At 42.1% G+C, this 25,256-nt stretch overlaps 1 protein-coding gene across 1 annotated transcript; it reads right to left on the reverse strand.

Annotated features, from left to right (window-relative positions):
• Nucleotides 1-1,770: 1,770 nt before the first annotated feature.
• LOC139473866 (allograft inflammatory factor 1-like) lies at nt 1,771-24,824 on the reverse strand. Its single transcript, XM_071256647.1, has 6 exons — nt 24,705-24,824; nt 7,068-7,129; nt 6,216-6,282; nt 4,385-4,426; nt 3,339-3,501; nt 1,771-2,659 (listed from the first exon to the last, which is right to left on the reverse strand). The coding sequence occupies exons 1-6, from the start codon at nt 24,739-24,741 to the stop codon at nt 2,575-2,577; spliced, it is 456 nt and encodes a 151-aa protein (XP_071112748.1). The 5' UTR covers nt 24,742-24,824; the 3' UTR covers nt 1,771-2,574.
• Nucleotides 24,825-25,256: the final 432 nt, after the last annotated feature.

The following is a 25,256-nucleotide window of genomic DNA, read 5'->3' on the forward strand; positions in this document are numbered from 1 at the left end:
AAAACCTGAAGTTTATGATCAAAGGATCTAAACAATGATTCTTGTGAATCTAAACATGTAGATTTGAAACACAAGACTAAAAATGGTTTCGCTTACAAACGCGTATATTTACAGAAGTTTTGGAAATATAGCTAGGTGTTGGACCATTGCATCTGTTTAGATTCTAAATGAGTTCAAACCGTTGTTCCGTTCATGATTTGAACACAATCCCAGACACGTATAGGTGAGGTGAGGTGAAATGGAGTTTAACGTCGCGTCCAAGATTATTGCACTTATATAGCGACGTGCATGTACGCGTGTGTGTTTGTGTGGCTGCTTGTACTAGTCCGGACTGATGCCGATTTATAGTGCTAGCCCACTGAAATACCATGCCGCAGTTTAACATGAAATACCCCACTCAGACACAGTATACTGACTCCGAGCCGACCAGTCCTTGTTTTAGCCCCTAAATGCCGATCGCCAGACAGGGTAACAACAAGTACCATCTTTTAACGTCTTTTGGTATGACGCGGCCGGGGATCGAACCCCGGACCTCCCGCTCTCCGGGTGGACGCTCTACCACTAGACCACGGAGGCGGTCCCAGACACGTATAGAACTTAATATGTCCAGCATGTGTTTACTACCTAACCATTTCTGCAGTGTAATAGACTAAAATTTGTCAACGATTTCAGTAAGTTTTCCCATCTGTGTTCATAATACTTTTGTCCTTTTGAAATGTGAAAATGTGTTTGAGATAAAATGGCACCATAATTATTTCAACTCAGGGCTTTTATTCAGTTGTTGAAGTTAATGTTTGACTGTATCCATGCATGAATTATAGATACATATTTTAGTAATGTACATATATATTTCAAATTTATACGAGCTTCAAGGATGCGGTGTCAAGTTCCATATCTGATAATAGGTATTTTCTTTGCTTGCACGTCTGGTATGTTTATGATACATGTCTGCATATTTATTGGGAACATTTTGTGTAAATAAACGCCATTTATAAGTTTTTGTTTGCTTGTTGTTTTACGCCGCAGTGAAGAATATTCCAGCTATATACTCGCCACCTGAAAACAATTTAGTCTGGGGCGAACAAACACGTGGCAAACAAACGTCCCACGTGATCAATGAAGTCGCCGAACCTGACCACCCGATCCATATTACCCGCTCCCTTACAAAAACAGGGACCAATTCCAAACCGGAATCCACACGGGTACAGTATGTACAGTGTATAAAAAGTGTATAAAAATCAGTTTTATTTGTATCAAGTCGGGGACAAGTGATACCTTTACAAATAGTTAACTGCGGCCTTGATGTAGATTTGTCGTGGTAAACTTTGTTTTAACCCGTTCTGGTCCCGTACGACAAAAGGTACATACATAACTCGTGATATTCCCATCCGACAGTTTGGCTCGCACGTTCATAGAATCGAAAAAAACAACTGAATCCGATGAACACTTCTTATAATGAGGGGGCACGGGTGGCCCAGTCGTCTAAGGTGCCGCGATTCGCTGTGCAGAGTTGCGTCCCTTGGGCTCGCCAGAAACCTATGAGTTTGGATTCGAATCACGGTTCGCCACGATTATGTTTCTAGGTTTGTCAGCACCATACCCGTGGTCGTGGGTTTCACCGAAGTGGTAAACGTCTAAGACCTGCATCACTTCGGGCTTTCCTCCCACATTGCGCTGACACGCCGCGATATAACTGGAATACTGTTAAAAGCGGTGTTAAACTCACTCACTCACTCAAGTTCCTAAACACAAAAAAGCAAACCATTCTGTTTCTCTATTCTTTATTCCTCACATACAAAACTCTATTCACAATATTTACAAAAAGGAATATGTACATTTGACCGTTTAATGTGAACGAAAATACCAAAGCATCCAGCAAATGCGTGCCGCTCTGCCAACGCAATCAACTAACAAACCCTTGAGTAAAAACACGAACATAGTTGCAAAAAGCAGACACAGAGGTGGTAAACTGTGTTAAAATCAGCAAAGACGATCCTACCAAAAAAAGGTTAATAACAATACGATTCTTTTCTCTTACAAAAGTTAATCTGCCATGGCTTAATAGATTAACTGTAGTAATGTGAAAGAATCAGGTGGTTCTTAATATTATAAGCATGACAAGACTGCTAAACTTTGAAACTAATCGAAAGAGAACACACGTTGTCAAGTCATTTCCAAAGATATACAGCTCTACGTTCATGCATATTATTCATAACGGCATGCTATAAAATGGTAGTTTCCAAAAAAAATTAAAATTGATCTTGATCTGTTCTATATCTCACTGGATACGATTAAACTTTAACAGAAACTATGCTACCATTTGTATAGCCCGTGGCTTGGACTCCTGGGGTCCTATGGCTGACCTTTCGGAGATGCATGTTCTACAATGAATAATAAAAGAGTATGACTGCTTTAAAATGCCAATGTTGTGTAGCTTGTAGAACGGGATTCGTCTTGGAAATGTTTTGCCATCGTGGTTCCAGACAAAATCGCTGATTGCAAAGAGGATGGCAGCAGATGAGCGAAAGATGACGTAGATATCCTGCTGTGATGACGTAATCAATATGTGCGTTTTCAAGGGAGACTACTGATATCCCTCTTTGGTGGAAGACCGACTGGTTTTTCATCGGGTTTAGCTTTGCCTTCAAACATCAGGATACTAGATGGGGAATAAACAAAACCAGTGTTTAGAAAATATAACAGTCAATGTTATTCAGCGGTTCTAACACAATGGTACATGTATGATATTTTACTCTAAGCGTTGAGTGGGGAACATATATAGGAGGCTTACAATCTTGATGAAGCCCACGAACACCGTATCTGAGAGACCGAGGACCAAAATCAGGGCGAATCTCGGATTCGAACCCACGATCAGCAGATCCTGGCATGACTAAGTGACACAACTCATCAGAGTTGATATATATACAACACTGAGGGATCGTGGGAAATACTTGACCATTGTGTCATGCTGTTCAAAATGTTCAGTTCAAACGTCTTGAAACAGTTACCGAAACAAGATAAGTAAACTACGCTTATAACGAATAGGTTTGAAAGGAACTAACGGATATAACGAACTGTTTTTTGTCCCCTGTCCATTTCCTGTATATATGCTGTATATATGTTTATAACGAACTACGGTAACGAACTACGGTTATAAGGAACTAAAACTAGTGGTCCCTCTGAGTTCGTTATAACCGTAGTTTACTGTACTGAACTACCTCTTACAAAACAACCAGACCTCCTCTAACCTACGGCAGGGAGGGACCCTCCTATCCCCCCCCCCCCCCCCCCCCCCCTCTTCCAAGAATTGGACGGTCCCTAATGACTACACAACTCACAGTTTGAGCACGGAAGACTTTGGCCCAAGCATCATCTTGACGAAGTCGACGTAGTTGATGGCGCCGGTGTTGGTGGTGTCGACCTCCTGGATCATCTTTTTCAGCTCCAGGTGCGTCTTTGCCTGCCCCAGCTTCTCCAACATGTACTTCACGTCCATCATGTCTGTAAGAATATCATCATAATATTGATAATAAAACCATACAGATAACAAAACAAACCACAGTTAGTCATCATTGATCAACTGACCGATTATTAAAAGGTGATTAAAGATGCGTCAAACAGACACCAAGGTAAATTCGTAGATTGCTGGAGACGGTCAGTGTCAGCCAGACACAGATCGAGTCGATACTGACGATAGTTTGGATGTGCATTTCTTCGTTTGTTCATTAGGATTGGCCGTAGCGAGGAAATTCGTGAACAATCATGCAGTCAAGCTCTCTTACGTTTCTCAATGTATACTGAAATGCTGAGACCAAGATTAAAGGTTCTAAATGATCAGAAATAATGCTTATGTATGTTTTCGTGCTAGGGAATTCCTAGGGGTTTCCCCAGGAATGTGGAAGTAGTCCGTCAGTGTTTACGTCATTACAAGAACACGGTCTCGTGAAAAACGTATGAACGTCAAATTGTGTCGTTCATACACTTATGAACGTCAATTTCGCGGTCATGTGACCGACCTCTCGTCCAAAGCAAAAGCCGTATATCGTGTAAACGTCAAATCAAAAAATTATTAGGTATTAACAGCTTTATCTACGCCAGAAGAGTGAGTGTGTTTGGTTTTACGCCGCTTTTAGCAATATTCCAGCAACATCACGACGGGGGATACCAGAAATGGGCTTCACACACTGTACCCATGTCGGGAATCGAACCCTGGTCTTCAGCGTGACGAGCGAACGCTTTAACCTCGAGGCCGCCAGACCGTCCCGGTCACCATGGAATGGAGATGTTATGATAAAACCAGATGGTACTGTTGGCGAGACTAGGAAATGACAGTTCTTTTCCTCAAACAGAAATGAACAATTTCAAATAAAAATGTATTACTCACCGAGATCTCCTGACCTGTCCCGGTCACATTCAATAAACTTGACTGAAACAAAAGAAAATGACTCGTCAAATTTCTGACAAAGACAGGGGTTCAGTTGAAACCCACACCATATTTCAAATGACACCTCGTTAATCCGGACGACGTCGTTTCAAGTGATAACGTCAAGATAATTGAACCTTTTGCTGGTTTAACTAGGCAAAGTTCTACGTATCAATACCGCTTTAAATATAAACATCTTCACAATGGTAATCGTTCGGAGGGTGGCGTTTTCGGATTAACAGGGTGTCATTGTACACATATGAATTTAGCAGTTACAAATTATGATGGTTTGAAATAATAGCATGACTAACGTGTTGATAATGTTTGACGACAGAAGTCATCAAAAAATGGTACCCTTAAAACATGGCAACTGAGACGAGCAAAACATCAACGATAATTCCATAAAGACGTATTTGGGTTTGTTTTGGGAATCTTGCATATGATCTATCTAGAAAGACACAATTTTAATTATAAAATATATAACTGGATATAATTTTCGCGATAATGTTGATGATACTATTTCATTGAATATTCTTAGGCAGGCGGTATGTCAACAGCTGTGACGAACAGCTTGTCAGTTTCTTAAGTTGTCTCGCGATTTGGGGTAGTCTAGAGGATAGAGCGTCTGTTTGGAGATCGGGAAGTCCGGGGTTCGATCCCCGGCTGCGTCATATCAAAAGACGTATTTGTTGTTATCCCGCCTGCGCTCGACATTAAGGGGATAAAACAAGGACTGGTCGGATCGGAGTAAGTATAATGTATTTGTGTGGGATATGCGTGTTATATCAGTGAACTGGTACCATAACATTGGCATTAGTCCGAACTAGTACAAACAGGCACCCATACACCCCCACCCACCCCCACCACCACACACAGCGCACATACACGCGCGCGTACATGCAAGTTTCTCCATAAGCACAATGATCTTGGATGCGACATTACATCCCATTTCACCTAACCTCATCTCTTGATGAGGTTCGATCCCACATACCGGTAAACCTTTTGAAACCCAAATATGGTCTCGTTCTGAGACATCTGATAATGTTCCCCGCCATGATATTGCTGGAATATTGCTAAAATCGGCGTAAAATCAAACTCACTCACTCACTCACTCTGAGAAATTTGAAGCATATATATTAACACCACTCTCTCATTAATTGCCTTGAAGTTAATACAAATATAATTGAGGCATGTCGTTCCGCTCGGTCAACAGCTGTGATCACGATGTCCTGGTAAATACAGGAAGCTGAATGACGTACGCTGCAATACACCGCGTATCATGGCACGACATGCGTTGTGTCATCAGCACACAATCAGAGCTGGTCTGTTCCGGACGTTCGACATGACGCGTCAAACGAAAAACACCGCAATGTGACACATTCGTGACCAAATCGTGTTATTCCGGGACCAGCCGAAAAGCGACTCGTGTCCCTCTCGTGGCCATTTTTGCGACCGGGTTCCGTCTGAGCGCAAACGGGCATACCTAAAACAATTGTCAACTCGTTGCGTAATAGTTCACAAATATTACCCCATATATTATATATATTTCAGATGCAATTAAAATCACATCGGGACATGCGGATTTATACAGTATGACTGAACACATTTAACTGTGTCTTGGATATATTTTTAGAAGCAAGACATATGTAAAATAAAAAATTGTTTCTGAGGGATTCTTTGACGAAGAACTAGAAATCATACGCGCATTCTGATTGGTTTGTCGTATTTTCGACGAGTCTTCTTGCAGGTTACGGAAAGGGGCGAGTGGTGACGAATGCAATGTGACACTCACGCTTATAGGCTTCGAGTTTCTCTGGCAGGTCTTCCACATCCTTGAAAAAGTCATCATCGATGAAGGCCTGAATAATAATAATAATAATGATGATGATGATGATGATGATGATGATGATAATAATAGCGCTGACGACAACAAAAATGCATGACCATGGCGCGACCAATCCTGTAGATAAATATATGAAATAGGTTTGCATTTAAAGATGATGGAAGCTTGTTATGTAACTAAATAAGAAACTGCACTTTACGCTGTGTGTGTGACAAACTTCGATTCCTCCCTATCAATGAGACATTAAATTGACAGCTGAGCGCCATAAAATCCCAACCAGCAAGGTTTACGTTAACAGCGGAAGGGACATAACTCTTGATGGTATAGTTAGTTATTGGAACCGCTCGTATGAACACAGTTCACATTATTTGTATTCCTGATTAAACTTATTATGCAATGGAACGGTCTGTGACTAAACGTCCTCAATACCACCTACACATCGTGAGTGAGTGAGTTGGGTTTAACGCCGCTTTTAACAGTATTCCAGTTATATCGCGGCGTGTCAGCGCAATGTGGGAGGAAACAATGGGGTATCAGACGTTTACCACTTCGGTGAATTCCACTAGCACGGATATGGTGCTGACAAACCTAGAAACATAAGAGGGGTGAATCGGGATTCGAACCCACAATCATAGGTGTCTGGCGTGCCAAAGGGACGCAACTCTGCACAGCAAATCGCGGCGCCTCAGACGACTGGGCCACCCGTGCCCCCTCATACACATCTGGAGACCATAATGTCATTTATACTTATATCTTCCCCTTTCAATAGTACAGTACAATATTATTTATTTCCTTCATTACCTTGTTTGTCTCATCTAGTCTTGTTTCCATCTCCTCCATTAGTTTCCCATACGCCTTCCCACCTGCAAGAGGGAAATAACGATTGATCAAACAACGTATAAACCGCCGTCTCAATGTAATAAATACAATTTGGTTTCGATATCTCTTTCACGTCGTGTATTCCTTGTGCGTAAGAGTAAGTGAGTGAGTATGGTTGTACGCCGCTTTTAGCAATATTCCAGCAATATCACGGCGGGGGACACCAGAAATGGGCTTCACACATTGTACCCATGTCGGGAAACGAACCCAGGTCTTCGGCGTGACGAGCGAACGCTTTAACCACTAGGCTACCCGACCGCCCCTTGTAGAAGGAGTAGAAAAGAGTTTTTGTTTGTTTGTGGCCAACTCAGCAACTTTCCATCTGTATCACGGCGGCCTGTTAATAATCGAGTCTGGACCAGGGTGCCGTTGTACAAAACAACCTTAGCGTTAAGGTTACCTTATATCCTTAAGTTTTAATCCTAGGCCTTTACTAAGGTTGACCCCCTGTTGCATGAAACTACCTTACGCTAAGGTAGCCTTAGTTAAGGTGAAATTTTTAAGGTTGGTCAGACCCAATCTTAGCCACGGTATGGTTGATACTTCATTGAATTTCAACATGGCTACTTTCTTGTTGATGTGTGAGGAAACTGAGAGAAGTTTGAGGAAACAGCGTGTTTTCCGACATCGCACCATGCAGCTTGAGACACTGACAGACTTGGACCTGATATCGCGTTATCGACTCACTCGCGAAGCCATTTTCTGTCTCGTAGACAAAGTTCGCCCTTTGGTCGAAAGACCAACACAGCGTTCGTACGCTATGACAGTGGAATCTCAAGTTTTGTTTACGCTGAGATACTTAGGAAAAGGGGGATTTCTTTCTGAAATTGGAGATTTTCATGGTTTGGATAAATCAAGTGTGTCGAGAGGTTTTCATTCTGCGGTAAATGCAATATGCACGGTCTTAGAAAATATTACTTTTCCCTGGAGTCAAGTTAAGGTTGCCGCTAAGTATCCTGTCCATGTTAAGGTTGTCCTAAGGGAGTTTTGTGCAACGGGCATAACCTTTTGATAAGGTTACCTTAAGATTAACCTTAGTAACTAAGTTCAACCTTAATAAAGGTTGTTTTGTACAACGGCACCCAGATAAACATGTGATTTATTTTAAGAGATGCCTTCGAACTTTATTGAAACACTCAACCACAGTCCATCAACCCGACGATCCATTCGATCGTTTATTGGAAAAAGAAAGATAGTTTTCAAGCATTGCATCGCATTCCTCATCACTCGATCCACAGTTTCAGGTCCATCACGACAATTGTGTCAACACAGTCAACTACAACACATTTACGAGGAAATCGTCAATCACATGATTGTTACACAGATTTTGTCATTCACAATCATTCACAACCTGATCAGCACCATTTTGCCAAATAGGCATTACGATTTCGTCGAAATAATAGAATTTAATAATTTGTCGGGAAAACGGGTTAGTTTTCAGCATGGATGCTCAGTACACTCCCTCCACATTCTGTAAAGTGAGTTTTGTCATTAAACAATATATCACGTGTCTAACCATGGGTCCAGGTAGTCATGTGGGTACCCGGGTCCTACAAAGGACCCACCCGACCCGAGTACCTGAGTTACCCGTCACGACCCTACAGTTGGAATGCTTCCCCATTATTGTGAATAAATGCAAATAATGTCTGGCATGGACTCAAACAATCACACACAAAAAGTCAATTTGAAACACGGTTGTGTTTAGAGAGAAAGAGATAAAAAAGAGAGATTGTCTTAAAACATTCGGAACACATCAGTGACGAGACGAAAATATTACTCAGACTTTTGTTATTATTTTATGTTTGTTTGTTTGTTGTTTAACGCCGCACTCAGCAATATTTCAGCGGTCTCCAAATAATCCAGTCTGGACCAGACAATCCAGTGATACATCATGAGCATCAATCCACACAATTAATGGGGATACGATGACATGCATCAACCAGGTAAGCGAGGGTGACCACGCGATCCCGTGAGTCGCCTCTTACGACAAGCGTGGGTTGCTGAAGACCTATTCTACCCCGAAAAACATACATCTTTGAAACAGGGATCGTGGAAATCTAAGCTCAAATTATTCTATTTCTGTATCACAGCACATTTCAGTACTAAGCTTCGTCCTTATTGACAGTATCTCACATTCACTACCATAAATAGCTTTTTTATTACAGAACGCACACGCTCAAACAGCGTTATTCCATAAGGATAGAGGGTAAGTGATAAAACGAAGAAAAATTAGCGGATGTCAGTTACATTTCACGTAATTAATATCGGGAAGTTATAAAATAGATTCACATCACATATCTTCACATAAATAAGGCGACAAAACCCCTCCATATCCTATAGAAGTCTATGCGTAAAGCAGAGTCGATTGTACAATACCGACTATATCATGAGCATGTGTTTATGAATCACTCTTGTTTTGTTTTGTTTGTTGTTTTACGCCGCACTCAGCAATATTCCAGCTATATGACGGCGGTCTGTAAATAATCGAGTCTAGACCAGATAATCCCCTCTTTATTATTAGGAATACAACGTTTCGGAGTATATACTTTCTCCTTCATCAGGTCTTAGCACTGTTTTATTACATATCTTATTACTTTGTTGTCCTTACATGTACATATATATGTTCTCTACATCATAGCATTTATTCACCTGATGAAGGAGTAAGTACATACTCCGAAACGTTGTGTTCCTAATGATTAAGAAGCTGACATCCATACATTTTCTCCCTAATCGCATCACTTCTAAATGCCTTTTAAAGACTCCATAAGTGGATTTTAACTTCAGAAGTGGAAATGATGAAGCTATAATGTTAACAGTGAATGGGTAAGCCAGGTTGACATCGCTCTGTTAAAGCCATAGCGACGTGGGAGTCAACAGTTGGACGTTTCCGGGATTGTGTGTGTGAGGCCGGCAGGGAGCGAGAAGCGTGCACCCGGTGGCTTGATCAGCTGATTACTCACCCATGCAATCACGTGTGCGCCGTGACGAGATACTAGCTAGGAGGAAGAGGAAGTTTGTAAATACAGAAGTTCATGATTACAGGGGAAGCAGAGGAAGGGGGTCACCTGGGGGTCATGTGGTGATGATACTGTAGATGATGGTTTAGAATTAGAAATGAGTTTGGAATTTTTTAGGGGGATAAGAGAGAGAGAGAGAGAGAGAGAGAGAGAGAGAGAGAGAGAGAGAGAGAGAGAGAGAGAGAGAGAGAGTGTGTTGTTTAACGCCACCAATATTCAAGCTGTATGACGGCGGTCTGTAAATAATCCAGTCTGGACCAGACAATCCGGTGATACATCATGAGCATCGATCCACGGAGTGAAAGAGGACTTAATTATGACAAGACTGTTGTTTATTATTATTGTATTACTATTATGTTTCTTTTGTTAATCGTAGGCCTAATGTTTTAAGGATTCCATAAAATGGGTCACATACCGTTGTTCAAATCTAGTGTCCATGAGTCTCAAATATACCTAAATATTGAAAAAAAATTCATTTTCACTTATACCAATGATAGAACCATCACGTCAACTGTACCTCATCAATCTCTTGTGCAGCAGTATTAGATATCACCTTTGTTTTCCTGTTCAAACCGCTATTGATACAACGCCATAACCTGATATTGAGGTCAGCGTGACCTGCGAGAGAGCTGTACCATGCATTGTGGCTGTATGTCAAGACGGATGTGATAAACCGATACCGTTATCCTACAGATATTATGTAACAGCGTAGATATCGCTCAGATAGTTGAGTACACATCAGTTGACGTATAGGCCAGCGAGTTTGTTTACAAGTCTGCCATCTCAAATTGTATTATGCACGTCCCGCAGTTGTTTACTCCTAGTGCACACAAACAGTATAACAGTGTATTACACGAGGGCAGTAATGATGTTATGACAATGAGCCCATGACTGTAGAGAATAGACTCCCGTGAATATTTTTTCGACTTTGTAGGTGAGGTGAAATTGGGTTTAACGTCGCGTCCAAGATTATTGCTCTTATATAACGACGTGCATGTACGTGTATGTGTTTGTGTGGCTGCTTGTACTAGTCTTTTGACTAGATTTATAGTGCTAGCTCACTGAGATACCATGCCGCAGTTTAACATGAATACCCTACTCAGACACAGTATACTGACTCCGAGTTGACCAGTCCTTGTTTTAGCCCCTTAATGCCGAGCGCCAGACAGCGTAACAACAAGTACCATATTTTAACGTCTTCTGGTATGACGCGGCAGGGGATCGAACCCCAGACCTTCCGTTCTCCGGGCGGACGCTCTACCACTAGACCACGGAGGCGGTCTCTACTTTGTAAAACGGCAGTGCCCCGCAGGTTGGGTCGAGAGAGTCAGTGGGATGGTTGAACGATTAGTGCAGCATTTCAGTTATAAATGTGCCAGTTTGTTGGGGGAGGAAAGACTACCACTTAAACCCACGAGCAGGGGTATTATCATTATCATGCGATCCCATGAGTTTAGGTTCCTGGGACACCTAAGGGACACAAATCTGCTCATCCAATTGATGGTAAATTCTTTTCGGGCATATTTATATTAATACGTTTTAATTTTACTTCAAGATCAATTATCATAAAAAAACACACTGCTTCGCAATACACAAAAACGCTATGTTCCGTCATAAAGGGAGACAACAGCGGTGTCATTTGGCACGTTATTCATGCTTTTATTCATCGCTTGGTCACGCCAAGACACGATTATATATCAGCTGCTGCGATACATTGAGAACCTTGCCAAATACGGCATGAAACTACATTCAGTAAAACACTCGCACAAATTGAAATCTTATAACTGTGCGATATCGCCTTCGGTCAGTCATTTGGACAGTCTTAAGAGCTCCACGAGTTTGAACGAGAGAATAGCAATATGTGTCAGGCCAAGAAAATACACATCACTGCGACGCACAAGCTCCTTACACCAAACACAACTCCGTGACACCGTCTTCAAAGCGAGGCTGACTGGGCTTACGTGTTTGAGCCAAATATTTGTGTTTCCGAGTTTGGATCCTATTAAAAGAGGCTACGAGCTCGGCGATTTACAACACAACTTGGGGATCGTCAGCAAGGTCAGTCAACAGACATGTTGAAGTATGAACTTGTAAAATTTCCCATTGTTGTGACAATTATGTTATGTTCTGTCTGGTGTTGGTTGACAGGTGCCAGTGAAATAACGCCGTGTTTTGTTTTCATGTAATAGAATGAATAGATACTGTCATTCTGTTCAGATTTAGCCTGTGGATGATGAAATAAAGCCGTTTGTCAAAGCTAGTTAATGCTGCCAATGATTTTAGGAATGTACATTCAGGAACCGTTATAACTGAAAAATTGCCTGTTACGTCTAGGCTAGAGTATTTATTCGTCTGGGGGTGAGAACGCTAAACTAAACAGATGGTATTTTAAAACAGTTAAGTCCCCGTCGTACTTTGTCCACCGGACCAGAATCTGTTGTAATCACACAAGACGCCGGCGGGGAAGAATGTAATTTGTATAAGAAGATATGTACAGTATTGCCCACGGGGTAATAGATGTGAGCAATGATTGATTATGATTATGATTATCGTTATGACCGGAAACTGATAAATCACAGAACTCATCAGAGTATGTCTGTACTCTACACGCAAGGATTGACGCCCCATATGACTGGTCGGGTTATAATGTTAGTGTATGTGTGTGTATTGTATATTTTGGTCTGATAAATCATGTTTTGAATAAGCAAGTATTAATGACCTCATATACTTTCTGAATAGGAAATTTGTGCATCTGCTAAAAAATACAAATGGACGACAAAGCCGGGACAATAGGGACAGAGAGTGTTCAATAATAACAAAACTTGATATTTTTAGATTTGTGTTTCTGCAATATATTATTGATACCGCGGTAGTTCTTGAAATGAACATCTCATGGTTTCCACAGTACCGACTAAATTGAAGGTGGTTACGCGTGACCTGGATGATTGGGTGTATCATGACCCGATGACATGGTTGTTGCTCGTGTAAAACAAAAGCTACTTCACATTTTCACACATTTTCCCCAAAAGCCCCGCGGGTAATTATTTAAAGATATATCTGTAATGATAACCATAAATTTAATGCATTACAGACTGGAGCTCACCGAGAGATGCAAGGAATGTACGTTGATACCTGAATCCCATTCAGGATAGTTGTATGTGTCTTAACATTGAAGTGTATACATCTATACATGTAAGTCCGTTGGCGAGTGGGCCTCCTCCATGGCCTAGTGGTAGAGTGTCTGCCCGGAGATCGTAAGGTCATTGGTTCGATCCCCGACGTCATACTCAAAAGATGGTGCTTGTTGTTACTCTTCATTGCGCTAGGCATTAGGGGCTTCACAAGGGCTGGTCGGCTCGGAGTCAGAATACTGTGTCTGAGTTTGGTATTCATGTTATCTATAGCGTTCACAATAATCGGCATTAGTCCGGACTAGTACAAGCAGCCACACACACACATACACACGCACACGCACACGCACACGCACACTCGCATGCACGTCGCTACATAAGTGCAATCATCTTAAACGTGACGTTAAACCCCATTTCACCTAACCTCGCCGTTGGTTATAAAAGGGAGGTGATAACGTCGCAGATAGCAGTATTCTAGCTGTAATAAGACGGCGGTCTGGGAACAGTCGAGTCTTTGCCTGGGAAACTCGTGGTTGATAATATGAGCATCGAATAATTATTAGCGAGAAAACTACTGTTTCTCAAGCGAAAACCTACAATACGATAATACGTGTCAGTAATTCGTAATACAGGAATCGGACCAAGCTTGGGTATATAATTCCCCCGGGTGCCGAGGATGAGTCTGGGTGAAGCTGATTACAGTGGCATAACAACTATCAAATCAGTTTGATTATCTGTTCCATTTTTCCGTTGATACATAGTCTAATATAATAGCAACACACATCTTACTTATTAATGATATCGTTATTAATATGGTGTCATGTATCTGAGTCTAATATGTCCCTTCCTCGTCGTTGCAAATTGGTCATGACAATTTAGAATATATTACGACCGTATTTCCTCTTACATGCATCTGTCTCCTTTTGTTCTGTGGTAATATCCTCGACTTCCTGTACATTATATCTCTATTCTATTATGTTGTAAATATTTATCATAATAAATCTGAGATATAATAGAGAATATTCTGCGATGCCGACAAAAGCGCCGACATTTTTCAAGTCACGTCATATTGGGCTGATGCAACGACTCTTTTCAAATTACTTCCCCGTCATCTTAAGTATCTTTGGTAACATTGTTCTATTCCTGTAAATCAAAATGGCGCGTCCACATCAGTTATCGATCGGTGTTTCGACTAGTTTCTTGTCGTATAATTGAATATCAATGCCTGGGAGCAAATATGGTAAGGTATGTCAACTATTTCCCATGCCGCAGGGTCATACCAAACACATAGGATTAGTCTTAGTTACATGCATACCGTAGTCGTATGCAGTCGACTCGTGAAGAAGAAGAATAGGTCTTCGGCAACCCATGCTTGCCGTAAAGGGCGACTGTGCTTGTCTTCAGAAGCGACCAACGGGATCTTGTGGTCAGGCTCGCTGACTAGGTCCCAATTGCGTGGAGCGATGCTCATGATGTCAGTCACTGGATTGTCTGGTACAGACCGCCGTCATATAGCTGGAATATTGCTGAGTGCCATCAACCACTACATAGTCTTGACTGTAGATGGAGTTGTTCACGCTATCAACAACTGGACTACGTAGTCTTGAGTGTAGATGGAGTTGTTCACGCTATCAACCACTGGACTACGTAGTCTTGAGTGTAGATGGAGTTGTTCACGCTATCAACCACTGGACTACGTAGTCTTGAGTGTAGGTGGAGTTGTTCATGTTATCAACCACTGGACTACGTAGTCTTGAGTGTAGATGGAGTTGTTCACACTATCAACCACTGGACTACGTAGTCTTGAGTGTAGATGGAGATGTTCACACTATCAACCACTGGACTACGTAGTCTTGAGTGTAGATGGAGTTGTTCACACTATCAACCACTGGACTACGTAGTCTAGAGTGCAGATTGAGTTGTTCACGCTATCAACCACTGGACTACGTAGTCTTGAGTGTAGATGGAGATGTTCACACTATCAACCACTGGACTACGTAGTCTTGAGTGTAGATGGAATTGTTCACGCTATCAAACACTGGACTACGTAGTCTTGACTAAGCTGGAATATTGCGGATACATTTTGCAGATTCGACAAAATGTTTTGTCTTAGAGGTGGTTGACGGGAATATTGATAACATGCAAGTCCTCATGAGACGCTATTCCCGGCGTCGACACGGGCGACATTCCACTCCACATCCATGCGTGATCGAACGTGCAGAAATGGCAAGTTCGCCTACATGGAATATCTCTCTATTACCAACATTTTCCAATGGATCACAATCGATACCATATGAATATAGATATAAACTAGACGCTGCCTCAAATACCACTGAGCTGGCCCCGAGTCGGCAAACCGCCTTTGATCTGACACTTGATGGATGACATCAAGACACAGCAGAGCCCACATTAATATGGATGACCCCGAATAGCACGTGCAACACATGGCACCTGCATTGTCAGGGGATGAACCGTTATGAATCGTAATAGGCTTAATGGCTTAATACTCTCAATTTGAGTACCGAATTGAGTTTATATTAGGTGATGTTTGCTACGGAAGGATTTGTCTTTTATGCATTTTATCATTTAGATTCTCTATAACGTATTTGAATTAGCAGAAAAACGATATTTTTTCGAGTGGTCAATTACAAAACCATTGTTATTGAAATAAAAACGCTTGGATGATACCAAACATCATTCTAAAGTGGCACTCTTATCTACTTAAAATACTCCAACTCATTAAATCGTCGCGATCGTCGGATTTAGTATCTCTAGAACGACAAGCGCATTATGAGTCAAGTCGACTGTCAATTGGTCTAGTAGATATGTATTGGCGGTCGTTAAGGCGTGGACTTTGGTCACATAATATACATATACACCGTTTTGGATGTAAATAAATACTTGTGTGACACCGATCTTGGTATAAGCCCCAACGCCAGGAACCATACTGTCTGGGGGTTGTGTGCGTGCGTGCGTGCGTGCGTGCGTACGAGCATGTGTGTGCGTATGTTTGTGAGCTTTTACCAGACTTATATAAGGCTTGCCCACTGAGATACCATGCCATAGAGTAACATGGAGATCAACTCAGACACATTAAAATGCACTGAGCCGACCAGTCCTTGTTTTATCACCATAATGCCGAGTATCAGGCACGGTAACAACAAGAACCATTTTTTAACGCTTAATGGTATGGCGCGGCTGGGTATCGAACCACAGACCGCCTTCTCTCTGGCAGCTGCTTAATCCACTAGATCACGGAGGCAGTCTACTTGTGCACCTTAACAATAATCCACCCACAACACGACGAGAGACACAGAGAAGAAGCTCCAGACAATGTACCCATGTGGGGAATCGAACCATGGAGGCAGGCAGGACGAGCGAACACTTTAACCGCTGGGCCTCACACCGTCCCTCGAACGTTTGTCGAATGATGCTTCCCATACCGAAATAAAATCATAAACAAATTTGAATCTTTTGTCAGCAACACAGCATGATTTTATTTTTATTTTTTTTTATTTCGTCTTTGCACCAGATTCCTGCTTTTTCTCTCACTCTTTTTTGCATCTAACTGTGGTTACAATGGATTCCGTTGTGGGCTTATCACACTTCAAACCGAAGGGGACATGGACAAAATTTTAAAGAGGTCACGAGGTACATTAGACTAAAATTTACATAAATTTGTAACCTACTGAATTTTGGTCCCTCATCGACCGTTTCTGTCAGCCCAATGTGTCTATTGTCAGTGTTAAAAGTATGAGCTTTAATGTCAACTACAAGATTGCATTACTGGACGAGCATATGAAACAGGCATATTTAACATAACACTGTGCCATGTCATATGGAAGTCGAAATTAATAACAGAGAGTTTTCTTTCACAACAAAAAAATATGCAATTTACCACGTGAAGTGTAACCGTACAAACTAAAGTCCCTCTTTCCTGCCGTTAAATTGAGGTCGTGTTCAAGTCGTTATTCAACTTCCTGGTCAGCTGACGCCATCAGAGGAAACGGGGACAATTAAACCTGCTTCCTGGTGTAACAAAGATCGCAGCATACATTTATACTTTGATGTAATGAACTTATAACAACATTTGTGTTTATAACATATAATTTCACATTTTTAAAAATAAAAGTACATTCTGACGGAATGAGTGTCCGTACACAAGATGCAGATATTTTATTTTATTTTTTCATTGGTAAATACACGTATTGTGACTTTAAATGGAACATAGTTTAGGTTTACGAGAAGATTACGATTTTAAAAACATAAACACGTTAAGCAAAGAATATATGGGTAAAACTGGAATACGTTACAGGACATCAAAACGTGATTATTTGTCTGGGAATTGCTTAATGTTTTGCGACGACTTAGAGTGCTCCCCACTAAAAAACAATATGGATTCAAATTGTATCATCCGGTTTAAGATCTTTAGGCATTTTGCGACAACGTTTGATGTAGGAACACTTCACTCTCAAAGGGGGACACTGGCGGTCAAGTCGTCTAAGGTGCCGCAATTCGCTGTGCAGAGTTGCGTCCCTTGGGCACGCCAGAAACCTATGATTGTGGGTTCGAATCCCGGTTCGCCCCGTATTCACGGATTAAGTGACTCTTTACAATTTCTTTTTAGACATGTAGGTCAAGTTTATTGTAATCTGCGTGAAACTCCTTGAAATAAACTTAACCAAAGTTGATAAAGTCAATAAGGTGAGGTTAGATGGGGTTTAACGTCACGTCCAAAATTATTGCACTTATATAGCGACGTGCATGCACATGTGCGTGTGGCTGCTTGTACTAGTCCGGTCTGATGCCGATGTATAGTGCTAGCACACTGAGATACCATACCGAAGTTTAACATGAATACCCCACTCAGACACAGTATACTGACTCCGAGCCGACCAGTCTTTGTTTAAGCCTCTTAATGCCGAGCGCTAGACAGGATAACAACAAGCGCCATCTTTTAACGTCTTTTAGTATGATGCGGCCGGGGATCGAACCCCGGACCTTCCCCTCTCCGGGCGGACGCTCTCTCACTAGACCTGTCATGTCAGTAATGCCTATCAAACAGTTCATAAACTTAACTGCGAATTGAATCGAAGTCAGTTGTCTCGATATAGCGATTAAAACGAAGTGTAGCTTCATGATTCAAGCAGAATACATTTGACACTGTGGTCAGTTCTCTGCTTGTCTCGGACTCTGGCTAATTCGAACAGATATGGATTATTTGGATTGAACTGATGGTTTCTGATATCTCGAAGTACACGAGATCAAAGTTTACAATAGGCACTTCGATTTAGTTCATATACACACTGACACAGCTATAAGGGAAGTATAATTCTTGTGCAGTGAACAGCTTCTAAGAATAATGAAACTGTCACGGGAAATTAATTGGCTGACATCCATGTCACCATAACGACGCCACGGTTAATACGTAAAAAAATACAGAGTACTGAATTACATGTCATTCATCTTCCTTGTTGGGCTAATGAATGAATTCATGGCACACTAGTGTCAGTAGTGTCAAGTATATAAAGTACAAAGTCCAAAGAACATCGACTATCAGTGTAACAGACAATCACTTGATATAGTGCTGTTTGTTGCCATCATGATGTGTATCTGCGAATGTAGGTAGCTTTAACGCTCAAGTCGGCCAGGTTCGTGCACATGTACACTGTAATGTCGCGTTGTCACCATGAGTGAGTGAGTGAATTTGGTTTTACGCCGCATTTAACAATATTCCAGCAATATCACGGCGGGGGACACCAGAAATGGGCTTCACACATTGTAACCATGTCGGGAATCGAACCCGGGTTTTCGCTTTAACCACTGGGCTACCCGACCACCCCTTGTCACCACGAAGTGCAGTGACATATACATGCCAGCTAACGAGACAACAGTAGGATTATCATTCATATTTAATGAATAAGGGGTCCATACTTTATGCCCGTGTGTGTTGGGGGTAGGCTAAGGCTTAGTCTCTGAAAATATGAAGAGTTGCGTCCCTTGGGCACGCCAGAAACCTGATTGTGGGTTCGAATCTCGATTATGTTTCTAGGTTTGTTAGCACCATATCCATGCTTGTGGGTTTAACCGAAGTGGTATTCGTCTGAGACCTGCATCACTTCGGTCTTTCCTCCCACATTAAGCTGACACGCCGCGATAAAACTGGAATACTGTGAAAAGCGGCGTTAACCCAACTCACTCACTCAGTATTCAACCTGAAATATATTGACATAGCGACATTTGAGGTTACCTGTTTGATATGATTGAGAACGCGGAAGTTTGTCGGGGACTATATGGACATCGGGAATATCTGGGTCTGTATAGCAGGGGAGACCATCGGGACAATGGTCTCCACAAACTACCAATGTGGTATCAAACCCGGATCTTGACTGAAACGGGCGAACTCTTTAACCACTGGGCCACCAATGCCTCTCCTTGAATACTATTTAAAGGTAGCCGCTTTTAAAAAAAACTGATGACGACTTTTGTGTCTAACTCAACGAAGCATGATGTATTAACTACGAAACAAGGAAACAGATTATGTCAAATGAAACAGGGAACAGATATCTACTGATACTAATACATTGAAACAAGGACGTGTCAGAGTACAATTCAAGGACTGCTTTCTGACGGAAACAAATACACAATCTGGGAACGATGCATCACAGTGAGTGAGTATGGTTATACGCCGCTTTTAGCAATATTCCAGCAATATCACGGCGGGGGACACCAGTTATGGGCTTCACACATTGTACCCATGTCGGGCGGGAATCGAACCCGGGTCTTCGGCATGACGAGCGAACGCTTTAACCATTAGGCTACCCGACCGCCCCTCGATGCATCACAAGCAACACAGCTGATAGGGAGTGAGTGAGTGAGTGAGTGAATACCGCTTTGAACAGTATTCTCGTTATATCACGGCATGTCAGCTTAATGTGGGAGGAATGCCTAAACCGATGCATTTCTCAGACGTATTATTATAATACCACTTCGGTTAAACCCACGGGAATGGTACTGTCGAACCAAAAAAGCATAATCGGGGTAAACAGGGATTCGAACCCGCAATCATAGGCTTCTGTCGTGCCGAAGGGACGCAACTCTTCACAGCGAACTGCGGCGCCTAATAAAACGACTGGGCCACCCCTGCCCCTATCTGATGGAGAAAGGGGTTTGCCAATTTATCTTCCAGAGCTGCCTTACCGTTAGATCACAATCAAATAACATCTGTCTACCACTGAAGCTGGTTAGCTGCAGTTTTAACTCTCAAGTCACTGGTTATTAATGTCAAAAAACTGAAAAAAGACGGAAGAATGATTTGGATGATTAATAGAACCCCATTGTTTCTTTTGACCTACAAAGTATCAACAGTGATCGATACAACCCTAAAACACCTCGCCAAGCATCGGTAGTTTTTAAACTCAAGACACTCGGGTAAGATTCTCTATCTGTCACGCTTGTGAATTTTGTATTCATAACAGTACATTATGAATAACCGGCCCGCGGCACCACCAAGTACTGACAGAATGACATAATAGCCTTCATATTCAACCTATCCCGTATACAAGACACATTCACTTGATATGTGGGACAAACTCTGCTTTGAAGCGTAGCATGACTTCTCACTCACGGACAAGGAAGTTGATATACTCACCCCCCACCCCATGGTAATTGAACTTCCTGGGTGATGCTATACATGTATATGTTGTGAAAACCCGGCATAGATTCGCTGCCCCGCAGTGTGATCATGGCTCTATATTGATATGTTAAACATTATGTGCACAATTTATTTCCCTGTTTGTTTTGCACGCTGTTTGTGAGCTGGTGGGTTGAGGTGGATTGGTTTCTTTGCATGTAATCCGTCTTGATTGTTGGGTGTTGCTTTCGGTACCAGACAGAAATCATATTTGACTTAAAGATGTCATCTCTCTGCACGACTGACCTGTGTCCATAGCATGAGTAGTTATTGTGACCCGTGAAGATCCGGGGTAGTATAGATCTTCAGCAACCCTTGCTTGCCGTAAAAGGCGACTATACTTGTCGTAAGAGGCGACTAACGGGATCTGGTGGTCAGGCTCGCTGACTTGGTTGGTGCATGTCATTGTATCCCAATTGCGTGGATCGATGGTAATGATGTCAATCACTGGATTGTCTGGTCCGGACCCGATTGTTTATAGATCGCCGTCAAATAGCTGTAATATTGCTGAGTGCGGCATTTCATTAAATATAAAACAAACTACAAACAAATCAACCCTCTTACTCTAAGACAAACACAAATGGATAGTGAGTGGTGTTCGTCCCATATCCCGTCCCCCATTTCTTGAGTCTCTCCTGCTCACCCTAACCAAACACGTTGACATCGTTCATGAAATTTGCCTTACCCCCAACTCCTTGGTCAATGAGGGTCAGGGGGGCCGACCTCTTCCCGACACGCGTCCCCTGCCTGAAGGATCGATATCTATCTACAAGTGAATGAGTGAGCTAGGTATCACTGCGTCTTAGCGACGTTCCAACAATATAACGCGTGGGACACCAATCATTGGCTTTGAATATTGAAGCTGTTGAGCAGAACTATGGCCTTCGACCAACGTCCTAACCACAACACCGCCCATTTTATACGAGTTTACCGGTGACAGCGATCAGCATCAACAGAACTATTATATTAAAGTTTAAATATGACTGCATTGGCTGATCGTTGTTGCATAGAGTCTCCCGAGTCTCCTTCCACGTATTCTTCAACAAAAACGACTTTTGGAATGGAGCCCCTAAATTCGATGTATGTTGTACGAGGCAGGACAGGTTGATCAGGAATATTCAGGAATCATTTTATGTATACTGGCTAGCTGACCGCCCGAGACGGTTTGGCTAGCTGTTTGTCACGGTGTCCCGACGACCTGGTGTTCACTTCATCAACCGCTATTTGTCCAAACCCGTCGTTATCAAAAATAGATATTTTTCTACCGATCGTACCAACACCACAATCTGACTCATTCGCTTTGTCGTCCAAAGGCGTCGACCAGTTGTTACTTAATTATTTTTTTAATAACAACATTGTTCGATGACTATTAATATTCTGAATGTTCACCGAAAGGAGAAGTATATGCAGGAGTGAGTGAGTCAGTGACTGAGTGACTGAGTGAGTGACTGAGTGTGGTTTTACACAGCAATATCACGGCGGGGGACACCAGAAATGGGTTTCACACATTGTACCCATGTGGGGACTCGAAACCCGGGTCTTCGGCGTGATAAGCCAACGCTTCAACCACTAGGCTACCCGACCACCCCCTGCACGTCTTGGAGAGTTAATATCCACGGTACGTAAGCTTCAGTTACCTCATACTTTAAGCTACGCGAAGCACCCTTAGATCCCCACCCCTCACAGCCCAGATGGAAAGGCGTAACGCTAGGGTTAGGAGGCAAATTCACCAAGCACGCTGACTGCATTGTCCATTACGACAGCAGGTGAAAAACATACTACAGAAGGAAGCGAACTTTCTTCTTGTCAAAGCATGTTCAGGGTTGTATAAATAATTACACAAGTGAAGTGCCAAATAAATTTAAACTATTCCACGTCTCCGTCGCACAGGTCTATCGAATTTATGCGGCCATTGCAGCAGCCAAAATAACCTCTTATTGAGGTGTTGAAATAGTTAGCTTGTTGTCTGTGCAAACGTCAGCAAGTGATGCCCGTCAATAAAAACGAAAACAACACCTTATCTTTGAGAATTAAAAACCCCAGATCGCCTTCATCTCATGAAAGATCAACTTGCATGACAGCAAGTGTAAGAGTTCAGCTTTCCCTTTATTTGAGCAATCAACTCGAAGTTTTATATCTGTAAATACTGAGACACCTCGATAACTCAAAGTTACGTATCGACTTATCTAATAGATCATGGCGGGTCTTCTTTCCTCTAGTCTAAAACGATAACTCGAGCTAAAAATGTCGAATTACAAACATGTGCTTTTGCCTGAAACGGATGCGTATTCTGAACCCCTGTATCTCGAATGAGGACGTATTTAAAATTGCATTTTACAGACCCGTCAAATGTATCTTATAATGTAAGATTCCACAAATCGATGTCATTATTGTAAAGATATGCTTCCAAAGTCAAATGTTCAATTGGTATAAATGTAACTGATTGCGAGATGAAGCATTACACAACAAGGAATTGATAATCACAATAATTACAGACTATGTTTCACTATCCTGCCCCCCCCCCCCCCCCCCCCCCCTCGCTTCCTCACCCACCACTTCTCATAGTCCAGCTTCCCTCCCCCAGGGACACGGTAGGCTGCTGCGACTATCCCCCATCACTTGTCCCGACGTGGCAAAGATGAACACAACCTCATCCCTCCACAATCCACGTTTCTAAAACGTTCTGATAAGCATTCACCATTCACAAATTGCAAGTGCAGGATCCCCCATTATCAAATAAGCGCTTATTACGTACTGTTTTATTCACTATAAATATATTCGTTTCCGCTCATTACTTCAAAATGAATCTTGTAGACACTGGTTTTAGCCACTCGACGTCGACATTCAAACTAGTCCAATCTGCGATAGTTCAATATTTTTATTAAAAGTGACAGCCGAGTTTGTCTGCGATCAGATTAATCGTCTCCACTTTGCCCGCGTCTCTCCCAATCGATATATGCTCTACTTTTCTTTTGCAGGAAAATTCTTTTTTAAGAAAACTAAATCCTCAGCTGAAGTTAGTGTTTTTATATGCTCCGGCCTGTACATTTCCACACAACGGGGAAATGTCAATGTGAGTATTTTTTAAGATCATTTTCCTCTCTCAGACTCTTGTAAATGGGTCGGTCTACCAGGCCCAGACAACAACCCACCGAATGCCCCCCTCCCATTTATCACAGGGTGCCGCTCGTCTTGCTACAGCCACTGCTGGAGACAAAGGGACATCAGGAGACCGAAAGAACGTCATTTTCATAGGCAAGGACCCTCTGCCATAAACTAAATTGAAACACAACGGCCGCGACGAATACGAAACACTTCAATCGCCGAGTATCAACGGAACATCACCAAACGTTCTACTGTCGAACAAAGGCTTTACAAGTGGTGTCAGTATCGGAGAGCTTGTTAGTTGCATAATGCATATAACAATTTCAAAACGACCCAGACACAGCCAGACAGAATATCATTTAAAAAACGACCCTTTGGATAAAAGTATTTAAACTTGCCAATATCAACAGACATGTGTCTCAGAACTTAATCTTTTAAAAAGGCAGGAAATTCCCCTTTAACAGATCCATATAAGCGAGGGGGTTGCACATACTGTAAATATGCTAGTCGTCTTTTCACATTTTTCCTGAATTCAACGATATGACAGCTGTTTCATAATATTCTCTGACTTATTCCTAATAGGTATATGAGTCAAAATAAACCTATTCCTTACCTTGTGGGTCCGCAACATCGACCTTAGCACTAGGCATGTTTAACGTAATCTCTCTCCAACCTCTCTGGCTCACTGACAGCCGCTGTGGGGATTTTGCCCGCTCGCTTGTATTTATCGACTGTGTGTGGCTTCCGCGTTGTCACGTGATCTGCTGGCGTCTGACTGCAGCAATTTTCGCTTCGAAATAGGAAGTAATTCTCGCTTCTTCCTCCATCGCGAGATGTCTAACACGAATGAGAACGTTGAATACGTAATTCCGTTTTCTGGGAAAGATCATTCATGAATTGCATATATTAGCTTGTTTATGCATATATGCACTTGCGGTTAGCCAGTGTGTGGCCCGATACGATAAAAACAAGTTTGAACGTCATGTTCATCTGCATTTTAAAAAGAATGTGGGGGAATGAATGATGTTTTTGCTCCGCTTTTAGCAACATCCCAGCAGTACCAAGTCAACCATCACTAAGAATCGGTTTCATACCTGGAAACCAAGTAGGGAATCAAACCTTTTATCCACTGGTCGAGGAGCAAACGAGTTAGCTACTGGAATCC

The sequence above is a fragment of the Haliotis cracherodii genome, unplaced genomic scaffold (assembly GCF_022045235.1).
Source record: "Haliotis cracherodii isolate W230 unplaced genomic scaffold, xgHalCrac1.p SCAF_3, whole genome shotgun sequence".
In the NCBI taxonomy this organism is placed as follows: domain Eukaryota; kingdom Metazoa; phylum Mollusca; class Gastropoda; order Lepetellida; family Haliotidae; genus Haliotis; species Haliotis cracherodii.

What these genes read in the sequence shown, in the direction of transcription:
- LOC139473866 (XM_071256647.1), bottom strand. Translation starts at nt 24,741, where the DNA reads ATGCCTAGTGCTAAGGTCGATGTTGCGGACCCACAAG. An exon ending in CGATGTTGCGGACCCACAAG is followed by an intron (nt 7,130 to 24,704) that starts GTAAGGAATAGG and finishes TCCCTCTTGCAG; the next exon opens with GTGGGAAGGCGTATGGGAAA. An exon ending in GACTAGATGAGACAAACAAG is followed by an intron (nt 6,283 to 7,067) that starts GTAATGAAGGAA and finishes ATTATTATTCAG; the next exon opens with GCCTTCATCGATGATGACTT.